Raw genomic sequence first — 21,514 nt, 5'->3', positions numbered from 1 at the left:
ATTCTGATATGGTGCACCACTAAAGGAATCATTTACTTTTTGAAAACATTATGGGCGGTTAACAATTTCCTGTGTTATGATCTCAGTTGATGTTATAAGGATGGGAAGATCCCAGAATGGAACTCTGACTCAAAAGTAACTTTTAATTTTGTTTTTATAAAATATGGAGCCACAGGGCCGCTATTTAGTTTTAACAACAAGGAAAAATAATTTATTAAACATGAATAAATTGGATTATGATACAATACACCTTTACTCCCCTCTTAACAAGTAGTAGTAATAATAATAATAAGAATCTTTATTGTCACAAGTAGGCTTACATTAACACTGCAATGAAGTTACTGTGAAAAGCCCCTAGTCGCCACATTCCGGCACCTGTTTGGGTACACTGAGGGAGAATTCAGAATGTCCAAATTACCTAACAGCACGTCTTTTGGGACTTGTGGGAGGAAACCGGAGCACCGGAGGAAACCCACAGGGAGAACGTGCAAACTCCACACAGACAGTGACCCAACCTGGGAATCGAACATGGGACACTGGAGCTGTGAAGCAACAGTGCTACCCATTGTGCTAACGTGCTGTCCAGAGGTTTTAGGATTAATGAATGGATGACGAATTACATCTTAATCTATAATGCTCTTACTAACAAGAGTCCCTTTTAAGCACACAAAGTGACTATGGCCATATACACTCTCCAATCTAAACCCCCAAGTGAAGTTTGTGGATGTCTCCTCAGAATCCCCCCAAATGATTGTCGCATAAGAGTTTCCAAAGTCCACTCCCAAAATCGCACTTTATAATCTTCTCTCGTGAGTTTGCTTTCCCTTAGTGGTTGCATTCTGAAATTCAGACCACATTTTCCAAAAGCCACTTTTAAACAAAGCTTCCGCCCTACTTTTAACAGTGTAGCCAATCCAGGATTTCACACCAACCTCTTTACGATTTCTTTATCTTGACTGCTGTACAAACTGATCACAACTGCTTTAATTCATGATTTTCCAGACTCTATTAAAATTGCACTTGATGTTTGTTTTACCATTGAGTACTGCTATCTTACTTTAAGTCTATCTCTGCAATTGTCTCTTCAACTCAGAAAACTTTGTTTATTCTTCCTTGAATTATTTTGCACAATACCTTGGTCTCTGTTCAATTAATTCCAGACTTCTTGGACACTTTTCTTAATTTCTTTAATTTCCTTAACAAGCTAGACTTTACATGTCCATCTGTTTTCTTAACCATTACTCCATAGTATGGCTTTTCTTCTAGCAAGGCTGAAAGAGATGTTCCCTCTTCAGCCTACTGCTTCTAGCAAAGCTGTGAGAGCCGCCTTCTCTCTCACTATCTATCTCCAACTTTCCACAAACTAACTAAACTAAAATTCAAAAAGGTATCTACCTTACAAGTCCCCGACTGCCCCGGGGGAACCCAGTGTTGACTGTGGATCCTATATCCCTCATAGTTAAACTGTCTGGATCAATATGAAAGTGCCTTTACTTCACTAGCCCTCTTGAACATGACATTGGCGACCTTGATGAAGTTAGGAGCTGCAGACCGGGAGATTCTTCAACCCAACAGGCATTGGGTGCCCTTCCCTTCCCAAAGGGTTCAACTCATCCTCCATCATGGTAGAGTGACTACCTCCCTGTAAAAGTGCAATCCTCAATGAAACTGTTGCTCCAACATTTGTAGGAAGCTGAGCCTTACCAAGTGGACTTGCTGTGGTGAGAATGGTCATCTCTGTACAAGAGGTTTGTTACATGCCCTTCTGCAACCTCTACCTCTCTGTCTCCTTCCAGGCTAATGCTCCTGTTGCTCTTCTGGATGATGCTGCCTCATTGCATGTGGCTCCAGTTCAATCCCTTTCTGATGCTCCTCCTTACTGGAGGTTTGAAAGTCTAAGTAAATGAGGCCCGTGACAAAGAGATGCACCCAGTCCTCTAGGCCTCCCAACAGCCCGGTTCTGTACATACAAGTAACAAGTCAGAAAGGATACTCAAGTAGAATATCCCCAATGTACTAGACAAGCTTGCCTTTACTCCTGATTGCTATACCTGGTGTCACTCAGTTTTATCCTTCCTATCAAGTCCAGCTGCCTTTCACAATGGCTGCCGACTGCAACCAGCATTGGCCTCCTACTAAGCCTCTATCTCATTATAATAGGCGAGGCTATGAAGCGTTGCTATTCCCGTATGCTCCCATAAAATGGGGAAAAGCTGATAAAATCACAATTAATTGCTTATTTAACATGCTCGAGTTTCAGTGTGACCTTCCAGGGTATATATGACAGGCTTCCCTCATGACCTCTTTTATCATCCTTCCTGCTTCAAAGCACATCATCAATGGCCTGGTAAAATTCAGCCCACAGAATACAAAAATCAGGAAGTTATATCAGGTAAAAATTTGGCTCTGGTTGGAGTATACTTTAGGACAGTGTTCTTCAAACTCGGGGACGCGACAGGTGGGTCGCTGGTGGGTGTCGGGAGGGTCGCGGAGCCGTCCTTCACGGCGCTCCCGATCGCGCGCAGCAGCCTTCAAAATGGCCGCGAACATATTTTTAAAAATCGCCCGCGTTGCGCATGCACGCCCGATCATTGGTGTGCATGAGCAAAACTATATAGTGGTCGGATTTCTTTTATTTTTTTTACTTTGAAACTTTATTTCCAATACCTGATTTTTCCAAGTGTATGTCTTTATATACTGAAAATTAAAACAATTTCAGTTGAACATGCATATCCTTACATTCACACACAAATATATTCCCATTTCTTTAGACATTTAAACAAGCATAGAAAAAAGGACAATCTTGTTTTTACTTTACAAACTATGACTTTCGATGAGATGAAGTAACTTGTCAAACACATTCAATATTTCTCACTGGTTCCACTGCGTCGCACTATCCAAATATCAAAGTCATCTCCTTCTCTATTCTCACCAAAAGCACTTTCTTCCTGGTTTCCAGAGAGTGGCAACACAAAGTGATGACTGTGTAGGTTTCTTCCAGTGTTGACATGTGTCAGTCATATTGACTGGCCTCGTTTGATCGCTATTCCTCGCCTGGCCTGGCTTCCTTCCCACTGTCCAGTAGCTGCATCCACCCCAGTCACAGACTGCTGACCACTTCCCAACCAATACTTCACATTGTGGGAATGCAAGACTGCATTGTGTTGGCCATTAAGCAGCTTGACCACAGAACCGCAGGTCACACACTACCGATTGGTGGTGGGGGACGAGCCGAGCAGCACGCAGAGAGGAGCTCCAAGTTGGGGCCACCACTGTTAGCATCATGTGCCCATGTGGACGCCCGCCAACCTGTCCCCACCCTCTCGCGCACAGTGACCAGCACAGACCCAGCCTCGTGCTGCACTGCCCCATCAAACAGCGCAACCAATCAGGGACTGCCCGCGGCAGCTTTCTTAAAAGCCGGTCGCAGCAGTTGGGGTCGTCTTCCCATGATCGGGAATGCCACAACCGATCGCTCTGCGACCTTCCTGACACCCGCCCATGAACCACCCTCAGGTCGCGACCTTGAGTTTGTAAAACCCTGCTTTAACTGAACGAGCCTCATGTATCGAAAGGGAAAATGCTGGAAAATCTCAGCAAGTCTGGCAGCATCTGTAGGGAGAGAAAACAGCTAACGTTTCGAGTCCGATGACTCTTTGTCAAAGCTGCCTCATGTATCCTTGAGTGTCAACTGGGCAGGAAATCAATGGCCTGGATGGACTTGTCAGACCAGGAAGCAGGCGCAAAATGAGTTTCCGGCTGTGAAAGGCCCCGGAACACGATGTCACGTGGGCGCAGAGAAAAGGTAGAGTACAAGCTGATGTCTCTCATGGGCTCCCTCAAGGGAACAGCCGTTGTGGAGATGTCTCAGGGAACTGCAGACCTGTCCAAACTTAATCCTGATGAAAAAACGCAGCAAAGTGTCGAGGCAACACATTCAAACACAAACTTCAGTCCCCACTTATTGAAATTTTATTTCAGCCTTGATATTTCTTATTGCCCTGGATCCAGGTTGAAGCTAAAATATAGCCTGGCCAATCGGCCTGCCTCCAACCATAAAGGTACAGAGCTCACGTAAAATTGCTCTCAATTGAAACCTTAATTATTGTCAGCGGGAGCGTTTCTGACTCCTGCATGCCCGCTGATCAAAATATTGCGAATGCATCATGATTTTGGGATGCGCCCCCGACATCTCGTGTGATGTCCGGGTCGGACATGCCCTCACTCTTTGAACATAAAATTCTTACCAGCTGCAACAATCCATTTGCACCATGTTCTCCTAACTTTTACCAGAATCAATTCATCCTCACAACCTCATCTGCAGCTTTGTAGTTTCAATATCCTCTTCCTTGGTTAGCACTGTGGCTTCACAGCGCCAGGGTCCCAGGTTCGATTCTCGGCTGGGTCACTGTCTGTCCGGAGTCTGCACACTCTCGCCATGTCGGCACGCTCTCCCCGTGTCTGTGTAGGTTTCTTCCGGGTGCTCCGGTTTCCTCCCACAAGTGCCGAAAGATGTGCTGTTAGGTAATTTGGACATTCTCAATTCTCCCTCTATACCTGAACAGGTGCCGGAATGTAACTTCATTGCATTGGAAGCCTACTTGTGACAATAAAGATGATTAATTATTAATTAACAAGAAGGGCAGACACCCAGGCAATGAATGCATCATTCACCTGCAAATCATGCCACCAATTTGTTATCCAGTAGATAATATCACACAATGCAAAAAAAAATGGAATAATAAACAAAAAATGCAATACTCAGCTATTGAAAAGAGATTATATTTTTACCCAAGAAATTAAGATTTTTTTCCCTCTTGAAATATTGAGATCATAACATTATACTGCCATCAACTGGTGGATTGCATAAGTGACTGGCTTGCTTTCTATCTATTCTGTTCATTTAGTTCCAGTTATCAGGTACCTGTCACTCTGCTTGGCCCATGATGCATTAACACGGATGTCATTATGCTGGAACCTACCTAATTGACAGTGTGAACTTTGTTAATTATTTATTTTTCAATTTGCAGAACTTGTTTGGCCATCTCCTCTTCATCTGTTTCTTGGAGCTTAACAGATTTCTCTTGACTCTGTGTTTGAGATCAAGCAACCAGCTACCCGACAGTCTCTCTACAAGCACATTTAAACGCTCAACTGGAATTAATACTATTTTTATTATTACATTTAACAGTTAATATTCAAATAAAATAATTTGGATCTTAAGCATCTACATATTCATCTTTTGAGCCTTGTACAGAATCATAAAAGGAAGGAATCACCGATGTCCAAATGGTATTGATACATCCACAATGCTGTTAGGGAGAGAATTCCAAGATTTTGGCTAGCATCAACAAAGGAACTGCAGGTGGTGTTCTCATGTGTCTGCTGTCTTTGTCCTTCGAAGTAGTAGTTGCAGATTTGGAAGGTGCTGTCCAAACCGTGGCTAGTTGCTGCAGTGCATCTTGTGGATGATGCATTGCAGGCACTCTGGTCTACAGCGTATGGAGTGAATATTTAATGTGGTGGATGTGCGCTATCAAGCAGGCTGCTTTGTCCTAGTGTCAAGCTTCTTGAGTGTTGAGGCAGAGACAATTCCAGGACACTCCTGACTTACACCTTGCTGATGGCTAACAGCTATTGGGGAGTCAGGAGCTGATTTAGACACCACAGGATGCCCAGCCTCTGACCTGTTCTTGTAACCACAGCATTTATATGGCTGATGCAGTTAATTTTCTGGTCAATGATAATCCTTAGGATGTTGCTGGTGGAAGAATTCAGTGATGGTAATCCTGTTTAATGCCATGGGATGGTTAGATTATCTCTTGTTCAAGATAGTCTTTGCCTGTCACTTGCCACTTCTCAGCCCTAGCCTGAATATTGCCCAGGTCCTGTTGCATGCAGATGCTAACCGTTTCACTATCCGAGGGATTGCATATGGTACTGAATGCTATGCAATTAGTGAACATCTCCATGTCTGACATTATGTTGACAGAGGTTATGGATGAAGGAGCAAGGGGCCTGAGGAATATTCCCTGAGGAATTTGTCCTGTAGCTGACATTATTAGCCTCCTACTACCACAATCATCTTCCTTTGTGCCAGGTATGATTCCAATCAATGGAGAGGTTTTCCAGATTCCAATTTACTTCAATTTTGCTAGGCCTCCTTGATGCCACACCACCTCCAAATGTGCCTTAATGTCAAGGGCAGCCTCTCTCACCTCACCTGTAACATTGTCCTTGTGTTCATGTTTTGATCAAGGCTGCAATGAGGTCTGGAGTGTGCCACCATGGCCGATCGTCACAGTAAATGCCATGTGCTAGCCACACTACGTCCATACGTTATTTTTCTATACTCTCCCGCACATATTTTGTGATTCTCTTAGTATGTGTACTTTTTTAATGAGTCTAGTTTCAAGGGCTCAGCTGTTCATTTGATAAACTAAACAGGAGTTTTCCATGAGGAAATTAGACTAGTTTTGCTTTTAGGCTGCAGTTAATGATATCACCTGGTGTAATTAGCAAGATGTTTAGTTGCAGACCAAAAGCAGGACAATAATCAGCCAATATTTTGACTGGAACGTGCAATTTGATGCTAACACACCACATGGGCCTGTATGAGGGGCCCAACTTGTAAACCCAACAATTACCAATGCCTTCAGCAGCGATATTAAGAACGTCAGAAGATAATTTCGATGCAGTACTGTTAGTTTAAAGAATGACTGCATCAAATTACACTTAGTCATTAATTACATCTGCAGTATAACGAAATACAACCTTTATATTATTTTCATTCTGCGGACAGGGTTTCTCAGCTGTGTTTAGTTGACTTGCAGCTACTATTAATAAGTAATATTACTGGTATATCAATGAAGTATAATTTCATGCAATCAGGCTGTACTCTGGAAGTCTAGTTGCAGAACTCAACAAATTATAGCTTTTTAACACTAGTCATTTTATCTCACTGCTCCAACCTCACACCCACCTTTAACAGCTCTTGCATGTCTCCACCAATCAGCTATGCGATTAATTACCAGAGTACATTGCAACGTGTTCACTGGCATTCATCCCTCTCCCTTGCCGTACAAGGTGGCCCATAACCACAGGAAGCAGCAGAGAATGGATCCAAGAGATACACCTGCATCAACTGAGCCCCCTAGAGGAGGCAGTGCTCCACATCATAGGGCTGTGATCAAATTCTTTGCTGCGGGCATTACTGTGAACATTCAGGATGACAGAATGTTCCTGCCTTATGCCCCTTCTGAATTCCACCTCACCCTGTTATGTGGCATGAAGTGCAAGCTGCAGATGGGTACCAGTAAACATCTGCGCTTCCAACCCACCCCCTTCCCCATTTTCTTTCTTATTCACAAAAATGGCCACTGCATCAGCTTTAGAGGGATTTATGGTGAATCACTTGATAGGAGTGGGCTGCAGCCATCCAGGGGGAAAGCTCTAGAGGAGAAGGTTGTAGGTGAATTATAATAATCTTTCGTTGTCATAAGTAGGCTTACATTAACACTGCAATGAAGTTAGTGAAAAGCCCCTTGTCGCCACATTCCGGCCCCTGTTCAGGTACACGGAGGGAGAATTCAGAAATCCCAAATTACCAAACAAGCATGTCTTCAATGGGATAGTATATAGAACATTGATAGGTGTGCAAATAAAGATGCTTGCTACATTGGCAGGTCTGCCGCAGAACCACATCGTTGTCATGGAACATAGATGACTCCAGTTCAAACTTGGTACAGGACTTTGCACAGAGCTTGGTGACCACCTTTTCCAGCTTGCGAGTGGTGACCAGCTCCATGGTAGCACTTGTGGACAATGTCCCAGTTTCCATTGCAGTATGATGAGAAGCCACCCAATGCCTCAGTGCTGCAGAAGTTAAGACAATAATCGTCAAGTTCAGACTGATGCTATTATGACTGCACAGATACCAGTGATCAAAGAAACACACAGACACCCTCAGCAGTCCAGTAATTTGTCCTTCCAACAGTTCATCGAGATTGCTGAGGCGCCGCTCAGGGAGCAAAAAATGGCTCTGTGGTGCATGTAGTTAAGACTATAATCATGAGAGCTATGCAAGTTCGGACTGCTGCTATCTTGGCTTGGGTCACTGTCTGTGTGCGCTGTCTGCACGTTCTCCCTCCGGGTGCTCCGGTTTCCTCCCACAAGTCTTTAAAGACGTATTTGTTAGGTGAATTGGACATTCTGAATTCTCCCTCAGTGTATCCGAACAGGCGTCGCAGTGTGGCAACTAGGGGATTTTCAAAGTAACTTCATTGCAGTGATAATGTAAGTCTAGAACTTAGAACAATACAGCACAGAACAGGCCCTTCGGCCCTCGATGTTGTGCCGAGCAATGATCACCCTACTCAAACCCAGGTATCCACCCTATACCCGTAACCCAACAACCCCCCCCCCCCCCCCCCACCTTAACCTTACTTTTTAGGACACTACAGGCAATTTAGCATGGCCAATCCACCTAGCCCGCACATCTTTGGACTGTGGGAGGAAACCGGAGCACCCGGAGGAAACCCACGCACACACTGGGAGGACGTGCAGACTCCACACAGATAGTGACCCAGCTGGGAATCGAACCTGAGACCCTGGAGCTGTGAAGCATTTATGCTAACCAAGTCTACTTGTGACACTAAAAGATTATCCCATTTCAAAATAGTGCTGCACTTTATGTCCAACCTCTAATGGAACTCTGCACCTCCTCCCTGTTCAAGCCACTAACAGGAAGCTTCGGCTTCCACTTATATACCTTATAAATACTGGATATAAGCAAATTACTGTGGATGCTGGAATCTGAAACCAAAGAGAAAATGCTGGAAAATCTCAGCAGGTCTGGCAGCATCCGTAGGGAGAGAAAAGAGCTAACGTTTCAAGTCCAGGTGACCCTTTGTCAAAGCTAAAAGACAGGGAAAGTGGGAAATATTTATACTGTGTAGTGAGAATGAAAGGGAAGTCATAGCCACAGAAACCCAGGAAACGGGGTGCTAATGACCACAGAAACCAAGGGGCAAGAGTGTTAATGGTAGTCCCACAGAGGATAAAAGGTGTGAAAGGCCAAACAGCAGAGAAACTATCAGAGGGTAAACTGTGACAGATGTAGATGTAGTGGGAGGAGAAGCAAAGAGAAAGGGTAAGGAAAGGTGGATAAGATGGGGGAGAAGGGTAAATATATATATAAAGAAAAACAAGAAGAAATGGTAAAAGCCAGTTAAAATGAAATGGGATGAAATCAAATGGGCTGAGGTAGTGTTGAGCTAATCATCTGAAGTTGTTGAATTTGATGTTGAGGCCGGAAGGCATGCCTAACTGGAAGATGACATGTTGTTTCTCCAGTTTGCGTTGAGCTTCACTGGAACATGTGGAAATGATGTCGGATTTTCCAGCATTTTCTCTTTTGTTTTCAAATTGGATTGGATTGGATTGGATTTGTTTATTGTCACGTGTACCGAGGTACAGTGAAAAGTATTTTTCTGCAAGCAGCTCAACAGATCATTCAGTACATGGGAAGAAAAGGGAATTGAACAGAATTCAAGAAAATACTTGAGAATACATAATAAGGCAACACAATATATACAATGTAACTACATAAGCATTGGCATCGGATGAAGCATACATGGGTGTAGTGTTAATGAGGTCAGTCCATAAGAGGGACATTTAGGAGTCTGGTGACAGTGGGGAAGAAGCTGTTTTTAAGTCTGTTCGTGCGTGTTCTCAAGACTTCTGAATCTCCTGCCCGATGGAAGAAGTTGGAAAAGTGAGCAAGCCGGGTGGGAGGGATCCTTGATTATGCTGCCCGCTTTCCCCCGGCAGCGGGAGGTGTAGATGGAATCAATGGATGGGAGGCAGGTTTGTGTGATGGACTGGGCGGTATTCACGACTCTCTGAAGTTCCTTGCGGTCCTGGGCCGAGCAGTTGCCATACCAGGCTGTGATGCAGCCCGATAGGATACTCTCTATAGTGCATCTGTAAAAGTTGGTAAGGGTTAATGTGGACATGCCGCTCCAGCATCCGCAGTAATTTGCTTTTAAAACTATGGAATTCCTTACCTTCAATAGTGTTCAAGTTTTTCGAAGCCCACATTTGGCATGACCTACGAGTTCCTGAGTTATCTTGCATCCTCTTCTGTTCTTAGGTGTTTACTAATATGAATTTTGGTCCTTCACCTGGATTTTCACAGCAACTTCATTGCAGTGTTAATGTAAGCCTACTTATGACACTAATAAAGATTATTTGCCAATTTTTAAACAAGTGTCATGAACACTGGGCCCATGTCCACAAGCAACCAGCTTAGTGGTTTATTTTATTTCCTTTTTAGTACACAAATGTAATTTAAACACATTTTTAAGAATGCACTTTTGTTTATAATTCATAAAAGATTTTCAGACTAATGAAACAGTATTAAGATTATTTGTTCAGATTTAATCAGTTATAAAATTGCCTTATATGCAAAACAAAACCTAAGGCAAGTGAACTTTACATTAAACAGAACATTGCAAAGTGAATACCAACCGAGTACAATCAGTTTAGCATTAATCTTACAAGCAAACTGCATTAAGGATAAATACAAATGTACAGATTGAGCAGACTCAGTCTCAGCCTAGTACCATTTTCTCATAGGCGTTGAACTCAACACAGAATTAATTAACATGTACAAAATCTGGATACTGCTCAAAGTACAACACTTAAAAAAAAAAAAGGGGGGAAAATGTAAAACCACAGTGAGTTTCCATCCAGAAACTTGGTGACAACTGAACAAGGCACTGTTTATCACTGTAACCAAATGATTGGCTGTTAACCCACAGTCAAAATTCCAGAAAGGAATTGCTTTTCATGTAACCACAGTTTCTTGCAACAAGTGACTGTCTTTCTGAAGCATTGCCTGTCTGAACCACAAGCAAAAAGCATAGAATCAGTCCAGAGACCATATAGTGGCATTGATGAATCCATGATAGTGGCATTGATTAGATCATCATAGTGGCATTGCTGAGGCAGTGATAGTGGCACTGATGAAACCTTTAATCATATTCCATGCAACAAGAGCACATCCGGCAGAAAATAACCCAAGAGGAATTTTTTTTTGAGCTTGTTTTGCAGAGGACATATCCTTAGATCAGCAGCAGAATCAAGCTTCTAAGAGGACAGTTTAGCGGTACAAATGGTGGAGTGTTGAGACCCTTCACAAAGCAGTGCTCTCGGAGTCATCATCAATGTCTTGCTGTTCATGTTTTCCAAGTTCCATGTTGCCTGCATCTGGCATCAACTCCACAGGAGACTTTGATTCATTTGAGTCCTGCTCTTGCACAGTAGAATCAAAATCTAGCAACAAACACAAAACATTAGTCATATCCCATAAAACTCATGCAGTCAGGATACCATTCCAGAATAATCTCCCCATAACCCAATCTTCTGAAACTTCCACCATCACAGCAAGGGCGAAGGCTTTAAAGACACACATCAAGCGCTAATTCAGTGAGTAGTGCACAATGTTGGAAAACTAACGGCTATAAACTAAAAGAGAACATAGCAAGAATTTCACTACAAATCGAGTTTGTATATAACATTCTTCTCCCAGGAATGAAACATCACAGACCCTCTACCATTATCACCTATACTGTAGTATTTCCTACGCTTAACTGGTGGTAATTCAGCACCCACCTACTGTATTATTCATAGCATCTTATAAGGTATACTATTAAAGTTGGTCACAACGATATTACACAGTAATTGAAGCAACATTAACCACTGAACAGCCCAACTGGATGCTTTTAACAGTGTAAAGAATTCAGTGTGCATGGAGGCATTTCTTCTGATGTCCAAGAATTCTCTTTACCCGTGCATTAGTACAAGTGCAGGCAAGCAGTGTGATGAATGGTTAGTAACAGGGCTGGAAAGCATGCATTAAATTAACATTGAATTAGCAGGATTAATTGGCCAATCACTTGCCTAAATCTTACCATTAACTCTCCCCATTCTGCTCAAACAGTACGTTTCTGGTCAAACATCTGCATTTTTTAATAGAATAGTTTACAATTAGAAGCCATATTGCTGAAAGGCCTTTTCATGTTGGCGGAAAGCCCATACAGTGGTTAGATGCACACTAATGCATATTACCATGCTGTATGTATGCAATATCCAACAGCTCTGTGCCAGTTTTAGGGCTGCCCGTTCTCATTTTAATTTAAAAAAATGAGTTCATCAATATTAGCAAAGATCAACTGTCCTCAGATTGAATTTCTCTTAAGTGACTATCATTGAAGACCTGGAAGGGCCCAGCAGCCTACAGGCCTGAACTATCAGTACAGATCCACAACGACAGCATGGAATCAACTGGAAACAACTTTGGCCTATTCTCTTTAAAGTAAAAAAATCTGACTTTGAAAGCAATTTAACCCACTCAGCCTATAGGAGGGTGGAATTACTTGATTATTCAGCATACACATATCTTTCAATTCTGGTGTAGGGATCACACAGTACCTGGTCTTAACACTACCTCCTGCTCTTGTTACATACGAACAGATGAATTAGGAGACATTTGGCCCCTCAAGCCTGCTCTGTTATTCAATAAGAATATAGCTGATTGGATTGCAACCGCAACCCCACATTCCTGCCTACCTCCGTTAACATTTTATCCCCTTGTTAATCAAGAATCTATCAAGCTCTGCCTTAAAAACATTCAAAGATTCTGCTTCCACCATCCTTTGAGGAAGAGTTCCAGAGACTCATGACCCTCAGAAAAAAAAGTTCTTCACCTCCATCTTAATTGAGTGACTTCTTATCTTTAAACGGTGACCCCCAGTTCTAGATTCTACAAGAGGAAACATCCTCTTCACATCCACCCTATCAATAACCCTCAGGATCTTAAAGGTTTAGATCAAACTTAACCTCTCCAACCTTTCCTTGTAAGACGACCCACCGAATCCTGCTATTAGTCTACCAAACCTTCTCTGAACGGTTTTTATCATGTTTTTACATATTTTCTTCGATAAGGAGATCAGTACGGTACACAATACTTCAGATGTGGTCTCACCAATGTCCTGTATGACTGAAACATAACTTTCCTATTTTTTAAATCAATTTCCCTCATAATAAATAACATTCTATTAGATTTCTAATTACTTGCTGTACCTGTACACTAGTCTTTTGCAATTCATGTACTAGGACAACCAGATCCCTCTGCACCTCAGCAATCTCTCACCATTTAAATAAGCTTTTTCATTCTTCCTGCCAAAATGGACAATTTCACATTTGCCCACATTATACTCCATTTGCCAGATTTTTGCCCATTCACTTAACCTATCTACGTCCCTTTGTAGACATCCTCTTCACAATTTACTTTCCTACCTATCTTGGTGTCGCCAGCAAATTTAGCAACCATGGATAATCCTTTATCCAAGTCATTTATACAAAATTGTAAAAAAAAAAAATTGAGGCCCCAGCACTGATCTCTGGCACACCACTCGTCTTTTATCTAAGGAAAGATATACTGGCATTGGGGCAGTCCAGAGAAGGTTCACTAGGTTGATCCCAGGCATGGAGGGATTTTCTTATGAGAGTTGAGTAGGTTCAGCCAGTACTCATTGGCATTTATGAATGGTGACCTTATTGAGACATATATGATTCTTAGGGGGCTTTAGAGGGTAGATACTGAGGTTGTTTCACCTTGTGGGAGAGTCTAGGACTAAAGGGCACAATCTCAAAAGGTGTCACTCATTTATAACAGAGACGAGAACAAAATTCTTCTCTCAGAGGGTAGTGAATCTGTGGAATTCTTTACTGAAGAGGGCTACAGAGGCCGTATCTTTAAGCATCTTCAGGCTGCGATAGACAGATTTTAATCAGTAAGGGAATCAAGGGTTATGAGAATAACGCAGGAAAGTGGAGTTGAGGATTAACACATCAGGATATCATTGATTAGCGGAGCAGACTCGATGGGGCGAATGGCCTACTGTGCTTTATGGTCATATCCTGCCAACCAGAAAAACACCCATTATTCCATCTGTTTCCTGCTCGCTAGCCAATCTTTAATCCACGCCAATATGCTACCCCCTACACAATGAGCTTTATTTTGTTGCTCTGCGTTTTATCGCCTTAATGCCGGAGAAAAACTTGGGAAGGTGGCAATGATAATCATGGGCTGCATGTTTTCCATGAAGCGTGTCTTTTCGTAGGAGTCTTGAACCTTGTGATGTCAGGGAGAACCTAATAATTTGCAATCAGAAACGTAAGTGGTCAGGAACCATCCCTTCCAAAATGTGTGAAGCACTGGGGACTTTGCATGGAAAGGGACTTTGTGTAAAAAAAAAATGTGAATCATATAAATGAATCACCACATCCAACAAGACAGACTACAAATGTTAAGACTTCAAGGTCTGGATTATGTGGATTTTTTGAGAGAGAGAGATCGAGAGAGAGAGAAAGTTACTGCTTTTGGATTCTTTCAATGACATGGCTGTTGCATGTTGAGGTGGTGCTGACATTCTGGAATGCTCAAAGGGTTTTAATATCGGACAGAAGAAAATCCCATTCTGCTTTATTTTTTAAAAAATGATGCTTAATCTGAGAGCAAGAGTTTATTTTAATTAATCTTGTTTAAACTCAATAAATATCCTCTGAATGACGGATTCAAAATTAGACTCAAACAATAGTGTCGGGAATAACAGACACCCTGGTATATTGAAAGTAATTGCTTTTCCTGCTTAGCACAAGTAGCACCTCATCAACTCACCACATGCATGGACAGCATCAATAGACAGCTGATCAAAGTTTCATGAAGGAGGAGACATTGAGCATGGAGATAATGCATGCGCAATTATTTTTAGAATTATACTTTATGACGGGAGCTGTGGATATTTATTAACAGGATTTTATTTGCTTCAAATGTTCGGTTTAATTTATTTACAATAGAAAGCATTCACTTTTCTAGGAGCTCATTACGTTCGATAGTTTGACTGAAATTCAGGAAAAAGCAAAACAGTGGCGCCTTTTATTATCAATTTTGACCTTAAAATGGAAAAATAAGCACTTGGTGTAAATTTTAAATCATACCTTAAACAATCTACTGAGCTTGCCTTTCGCCCAGTTTATTTGTCTATCATTTTAGCTTTATTTATAACTGCCAAATGTAACCTTAATCGTTAATATGTTTTATTTACTTTCTTTACTGAGCTGTTCAGGTCCCACATTTCAAAACAGGGCACTCCGAACAGCCAAATATGACTGGAAAGTGAATTTTTATTGATTGAGGCTGAGCAGTGAGAGAAGGTTGATTCCTATTGGGATCGAGTGTGCCTAAATAAGATCACCATTGGGCAGGTGTAACTAATGTGGAGTTAATCATAAAAACTGATCATAATCTCTCATCTATGTGGTGTGAGGAAGGTTAATAAACTTAATACAGAATGAGCCCTCAATGACTAAAATATTTAAGTAAAGATGTGGACATGTCACTGGGAATCTTGTTGGTCCAGAACACCCAAAGAGGTAGTACTGGAAGAAACTGAAGTTTTGAAATGTACACAACTCTCTGATCTATTATTAATAATTAAAGAATCCTCAAACTAACATTTTAACAAAAAAAAGTTAAAAATGTCAAGTTTAAAAAAAACTATTTGTTTTACTTTGACACAACTATTTCTATCAGATAGTTTATTGTGAAACAGTAAATATAACAGAATCTAGGCACAGAAACTATTCAGTTGCAACTGAAGCTAAAGGGTCCGCAAGGTTTGCAAAATGCCGGCAAGGTTACATGCCCAAAGGAAGCAGGGGATTGCGCAATGATTCTACATTATGGTAAGGGGGACCAATTAACATTAGAACATGCTCTAACATCCCCATGCAAACTGCAAATATGCTGAACATTACTACAATTACAAAAGCTCAGAATGCACTACATATCTCTTCAGGCTCCCACAGATCTGGCATTGCTGCCATTCAAACCAAAAACCATTACGTAGACTAGCACATCTGTGGTTACGGCAGAGTAGGGTAGGAATTCTATTCTCTAGATTAGTTCAATACAGGGATAAAGATGCAATACATAGGAATTTCAGAGGAAGAATCGGAGTTTCCAATTCAATTCCGATATATCATTACAAGATCCTATACAGCAGTGCATCTCAAACTATCTGATGTGGCGTACCGGCAGTTTTTTTTTCAATGTGCCAGGGACCGGTGAGCGAAACAAGCCAATCCAGGATTACTGTCTCTTTCTTTTCTGGAAACACTCCAAGTACCGGCAGACGATGGCTCGCGTACCGGCACCGGTACGCGTACCACACTTTGAGAAGCATTGCTATACAGTATTATAAAAGTCACTAAGTACTTAATTTAGGGTATCCTGAGGTTGTAAACAGCATTATATAAATGCAAATCTTTCCTCCTTTCACAACATTATATCCTTGTGAATCAACTGCCACAACTGTGCCATAACCTTCATTTTGTAACAGCTATTTTCTCCTCACCGTTGAATATTATCAGGTACCAAGTGCCACTCACACATCACACAGTTGTTGACGAACGAGGACTCTGAGTCCCAAACAGCTGAAAAAAGTTCTGATTCTTGTGTTAAACTTTTTCAAGGCCAATGCCATCTACATCTCTGTAATCTCTTCCAGTTTAGCAATACCTCGTCCAAGACTCTCTTTTCCTTTGACCTCTTGTGTATCCTTCTCTTTACTGTCACCGGCTGTTGTGCCTTCAGCCACTCGGGCCTCACTCTCTGTAACATCCTTCACTTCCTTGTCCTCTGTAAAACGCAAGCTTTTGATCACCCTCCTTACTCTTTCATATGGCTCACTGTCAGTATATGCCAAGCTTCTGAGAAGCACTTTGGACATTTTTCTGCACAAAGGCACTATATAAATGCAAACCGTTGGGCTTGTCTTCAAAGCTCCGAGCTTTGCTTTAGTTCTTTAGCCAATATTGACACTGCTAGTTTGCACAAGTAGATATTTCTCATGTGTGGCATTATATGTTGAACCCAAACGCAATGCACAAAAGAAAATTTTCAATAGAATCCACAGTAATGCATTCCAGAGAATAACTCAGTTTGCCATGCCACCCAGTTGAAACAGACTATGTCTAAACTTGCCCGAGTGTGAAGCTGTGACTTTCCCAGTCTGTCTGTATCATACCATACACATTCTATTATAGAGCTCATCAGCAGTGTGGAGTTTGGTGTGGGATAGGCATATGAAAAGGGAGGGGAGTGGAGAGAAAGGAGGTGGAAAATAAGATCTCTGTAACGCTGTTACAATGACATTACACTACAAGTCCCACTCTTTATCATAAGACTCTGTTGCAGTGATTGTGGACTCAAGATTGGTTTAATATTCCAGTTGACTCTCCATTATTTGATGCCCCCTTTCACACAACAAAAATGTGACATCTCCCAGAGTTCTAGGATACAATACACATTTTGTTATTGTAAGCTTTCATTTTTGGGGATAAGGGTTGTATGATTTCATTTTCCTCTGCTCTCCCCAATGTACAGTTCACCCCACTTGTACATAATGGCAATGTTATTTCTCCATGGGTTGCTTAATGAAAGGGCTGTGCTATAAAGTAAATCATCACTAAATATAGTCGTGCACATCAAGAGTCACAAAAACAAGCTTTTTACCACTTGTCTCATGTGAAACTATTCTAAAGGGAAGAAACATTGGGGAGCTTAATCGCCAAGTGTTGGACTTTACTTTGTTCACAGATGTTGCAAAAAAATAAATCAGGCGCTAATTTTAGCATGAATCAAAAGCACAACAGACACAACTTTGACAAAGCATTGCCCAGCGAGCAACAGCAGGACTAGTTGCTAGTGCAAAGGGTTTGAAATCTACAAACCTCGACGCAGAGTCTCCTCCAAAACCTGTGAAGGCATTGGCAGGTAAAATTATTAGTCACAAATTAATCAACTGTATTAATAGCAACTCAATCATACATGGGAAAGATTTTCTTGAAAGACTAATCATTTCTAATGAATAAAAACATAAGTTAAATTCTAGTTTTAGTTTCAGAGTATAAAAATCCAAACTTGAATCTGCACAACCTCTTCATGTACAGTGCCCCTCATCGGAAACAGTTTTCAAAAAGTCTTTAGGACATAGGCTTTGCTGGGCAATGCCAGCATTTATTGCCACCTCGCATTGCCTTGGAGAAGGTGGAGCCACCTTCCTTGATTCGCTGCAGTCCATGTGGTGCAGGTACACCCACACTGCTGTTAAGGAGGGAGTTCCAGGAATTTGACACAGTGACTGTGAAGGAACAGCAATATAGTTCCAAATCTGAATGGTGTCTGGTTTAGAGGAGGTGATGATATTCCCATGCATGAGCTGTCCATGTCCTTCAAGGTGGTAGACGTCATGGATACGGATGGTGCTGTCAAAGGAGCCCCGTTAAGTTGCTGTAGTTCTTGTGGGTCAGTGATAGAGGGAGTGAACGTTTAAAGTGGTGGATGGGGTGCCAATCAGAGCTGCTTTGCTCTGGATGATGTCAAGCTTCTCGAATGATGTTTGAGCTGTACGCATAGTGGAGAGTATTCCATCGCACACCTTACCTATGCTTTGTAAACGGTGGACAGGCTTTGGGGAGAACAGAGCGGTGTTACTCATTGCAGAATTCAATGAAATGAAAATCGCTTATGGTCACGAGTAGGCTTCAATGAAGTTACTGTGAAAAGCCCCTAGTCGCCACATTCCGGCGCCTGTCCAGGGAGGCTGGTACGGGAATCGAACCGTGCTGCTGGCCTGCTTGGTCTGCTTTAAAAGCCAGCGATTTAGCCCAGTGAGCTAAACTAGCCCCTAAACACAGCCTCTGACCTGTTCTTGTAGCCACAGTATTCATATGGCTAGTCTAGTTCAGCTTCTGGTAACCCCAGAATGCCGATAGTGGGGGATTCAGCGATGATAATGCCATTGAATGTCATGGGCAGATGGTTTAATCCTCTCTTGTTGGAGATGGTTATTGCGTGGCACCAGTGCAGCATGAATGTTATTTGCCACTTATCAGCCCAAGCATGAATGTTGCCCAGATCTTGTTGGATATGGGCAGGAACCACTTCAGTATCAAAGTTGCAAATGATGCTGAACATTGTGCAATGTCAGGGAACATTCCCATTTCTGACATTATGATGGAGTGAAGGAAGGCAATAGTTGAAGCAGCTGTGGATGTTTGCGCCTGGGACATTGCCAGGAGAAACTTCTGCAATGGGATCTTGGGACTCAGATGATCGACCTCCAACAATCACAACCATCTTCCTTTGCGCCAGGTATGACTCCACCTGTACTTCTCTCACACATCCCTTGCCTTCTATTAAAGCAACTCGTACTTCCTTGTGATTCACTGGCACCATTGGAGTCTGCTAAATCATTCACCACGCTCCTATTCCACAGGAATTTTCTCGCAAAACCTTTCTACCTTGCAACATGCCCTTCTGTCTTGAAATGTTTCTTTAAAAACGTTTGGTTTTGGTGTCATCCCTTTCTCCCACTAAGTATTACTTGTTTTGTCATTAAGGAAGTTTTAAAGATCCCTCTAGAACTTCTGCTGTTAACTGACCTAACAATTACATTTTTCTTTTTTTTTTCCAATAGTGACATTTAAGGGGCATCTTGACAAATACATGAATAGGATGGGAATAGAGGGATACCGACCCAGGAAGTGTAGAAACTTTTAGTTCAGACGGGCAGCATGGTCGGCACAGGCTTGGAGGGCCGAAGGGCCTGTTCCTGTGCTGTACTTTTCTTTGTTCTTCTATTTAGTACATTAAATCTTCAAAATGATTAAGAGTTTAGATTTCTAGAAATATAATACCATTGCACTGGAGTGAGAATCTGGCCCCCAATTATTTCCTGTTTGCACATGCGGAAGACAAATTATAAATACCTACTGGTTATTTGAAAATACTCACCAGTAACTATTTTTGAAGCTGTAGATGCCACATTGGACGATGCATTCTCTGCAGGAATGGAACAGTTTGTTGCAGGCGCTACTACAGGTGGCTGTGGAGGTGGTGGAACATTGGGCCGACTTCTTGGTTTTGGTACTGGTCGTGCTCTCGGCAAAGTGGCAAACTGTGGGGGAAGTGAATGGAGGTCCTGATTTGCTTGGAACACATGAGAATGCATGGAGTGCTGAGTTAGGTGGAAGCTCGCACTATGTGCCCCTAATGGAGGCGTGTTGGGGGGAGTTGGTGTGCCAGGTGGGCTATTGGACGACTGATCCATTCCTTGCTCACAAGGTGCTTTAATTGGATATGGATTGATAGGCTGTGGAGGAGGTTGAGGCGGGGGGTGACTGGGAGCATGAATTACCATTTGATTACTGGAATGCCTGCGTGGCTGGATTGTAGGTTGAGAAAATGACTGGCCATGGGATTGAACAGGACTCCGGTTTCCAGGCTGACCGGCAACTTGGTTAGGCTGCTTTGGTGAATGTGAGGAAGCTTGGTTAGCAGGCTGGTTTGTTCCATGACCCAGAGGCTGTCCAGGAGGTGGATTTGAAGGTTTTGGTGGAGCTGGAGCAGGCTTTTTTGTTGCTTAAAGAAGGAAAAACAAAATGTCATATAGTTTGAACATTGAAGACACAAGATCACAAACTAATTGTAGATGAGGAAGGCATTCAGCTCATTGTAATTCATTTATTACAAAAAACTCTAAAGTCCCACAATTGTAGAATCCAATTGTTTCCTTAGTGATTCTGTTTCCAAAGTTATCCACACCCCTATCCATTCCATGCTGATATCAGCTCTAAATTTACTAAAATAAGCCAGTTTTCCAATAGTCTGCTTTTTTAAAATTTAATTTAAAAAACTATCATATATGGGTCTATTCGAGCACCTCCTCTGAAAAAGGAAAATGGAAAGAAAATTAGGGCTTTTTCCAACAGAGCAGAGTAGGTCAAAGGTTGGGTGTATGAGGGAGAGACCACTGAATCTTTTAAAGGAAATTACAGGGCTATGATGGAAGAATAGGACATTCAGATTGTTTTGAGCGTATTCGAAGAAAATATTAATGCTTGATCTGGCATCTCAATTATACGCACCGCACAGGGGGAGGCCATTCAATCACCTGGTATGTGCCAGCACTTTTAATGAGCAATCCCAGTTTTCTTTCCCTATACCCTTGCAATTTTTTCGCCTTACATATTTCTCCAAGTTCTTTTTGAAGGCTATTGAATCTGTATCCACCATCCTATTGGTAGTTGATTCTACATTCCAACGACACGTTGCATAACATATCCTCACGCTAGCTCAGGTTCTTTCGACATTCCCTTAAATCTGTGCCCTCTGATTTTTGCCCCCTCAGCAAGTGGAAAGCTTTTCTTTATTTACTCGATCAATCCTTTCGTGATTTTCAAAACTTCTATCAAATATTTTCCTAGGTTTCTCTGCTCTAAAGACAACTCTGGCTTCTTTAGCCTATCCATGTAACTGCAATCCTTCATCCCTGAAACTATTCCCGTCAATCTTTTTCCACCCTCTCCAAAACCTTCACAT

General features: G+C 42.0%; 2 protein-coding genes across 9 annotated transcripts in view; one reads left to right on the top strand and one right to left on the bottom strand.

Annotated features, from left to right (window-relative positions):
• LOC119978687 (testis-expressed protein 47-like) overlaps positions 1–5,223 on the top strand; it is a 64,893-nt gene extending 59,670 nt beyond the window's left edge. For both annotated transcript variants that reach the window (XM_038820481.1, XM_038820480.1), the window contains exon 7: positions 5,031–5,223. In XM_038820481.1, coding sequence (XP_038676409.1) covers positions 5,031–5,074 — 44 coding nt within the window. In that variant the 3' untranslated portion in view covers positions 5,075–5,223. The remainder of the gene's footprint in view (positions 1–5,030) is intronic.
• A 5,035-nt stretch (positions 5,224–10,258) lies between these two features.
• arhgap17a (Rho GTPase activating protein 17a) overlaps positions 10,259–21,514 on the bottom strand; it is a 188,069-nt gene continuing 176,813 nt past the window's right edge. For 3 of the 7 annotated variants that reach the window (XM_038819883.1, XM_038819884.1, XM_038819889.1), the window contains 2 exons: positions 19,928–20,554; positions 10,259–11,337 (listed from right to left, as the gene is read on the bottom strand). In XM_038819883.1, the coding sequence (XP_038675811.1) occupies positions 11,198–11,337; positions 19,928–20,554 (767 nt within the window). In that variant the 3' untranslated portion in view covers positions 10,259–11,197. Of the gene's footprint in view, positions 11,338–11,966; positions 12,024–17,862; positions 17,888–19,927; positions 20,555–21,514 lie in introns of those variants that run through there. The other 4 variants (XM_038819885.1, XM_038819886.1, XM_038819887.1 and 1 more) reach the window with 4 other exon arrangements.

The sequence above is a fragment of the Scyliorhinus canicula genome, chromosome 15 (assembly GCF_902713615.1).
Source record: "Scyliorhinus canicula chromosome 15, sScyCan1.1, whole genome shotgun sequence".
In the NCBI taxonomy this organism is placed as follows: Eukaryota; Metazoa; Chordata; class Chondrichthyes; order Carcharhiniformes; family Scyliorhinidae; genus Scyliorhinus; species Scyliorhinus canicula.
This window is presented reverse-complemented; position numbering and strand designations above follow the sequence as displayed.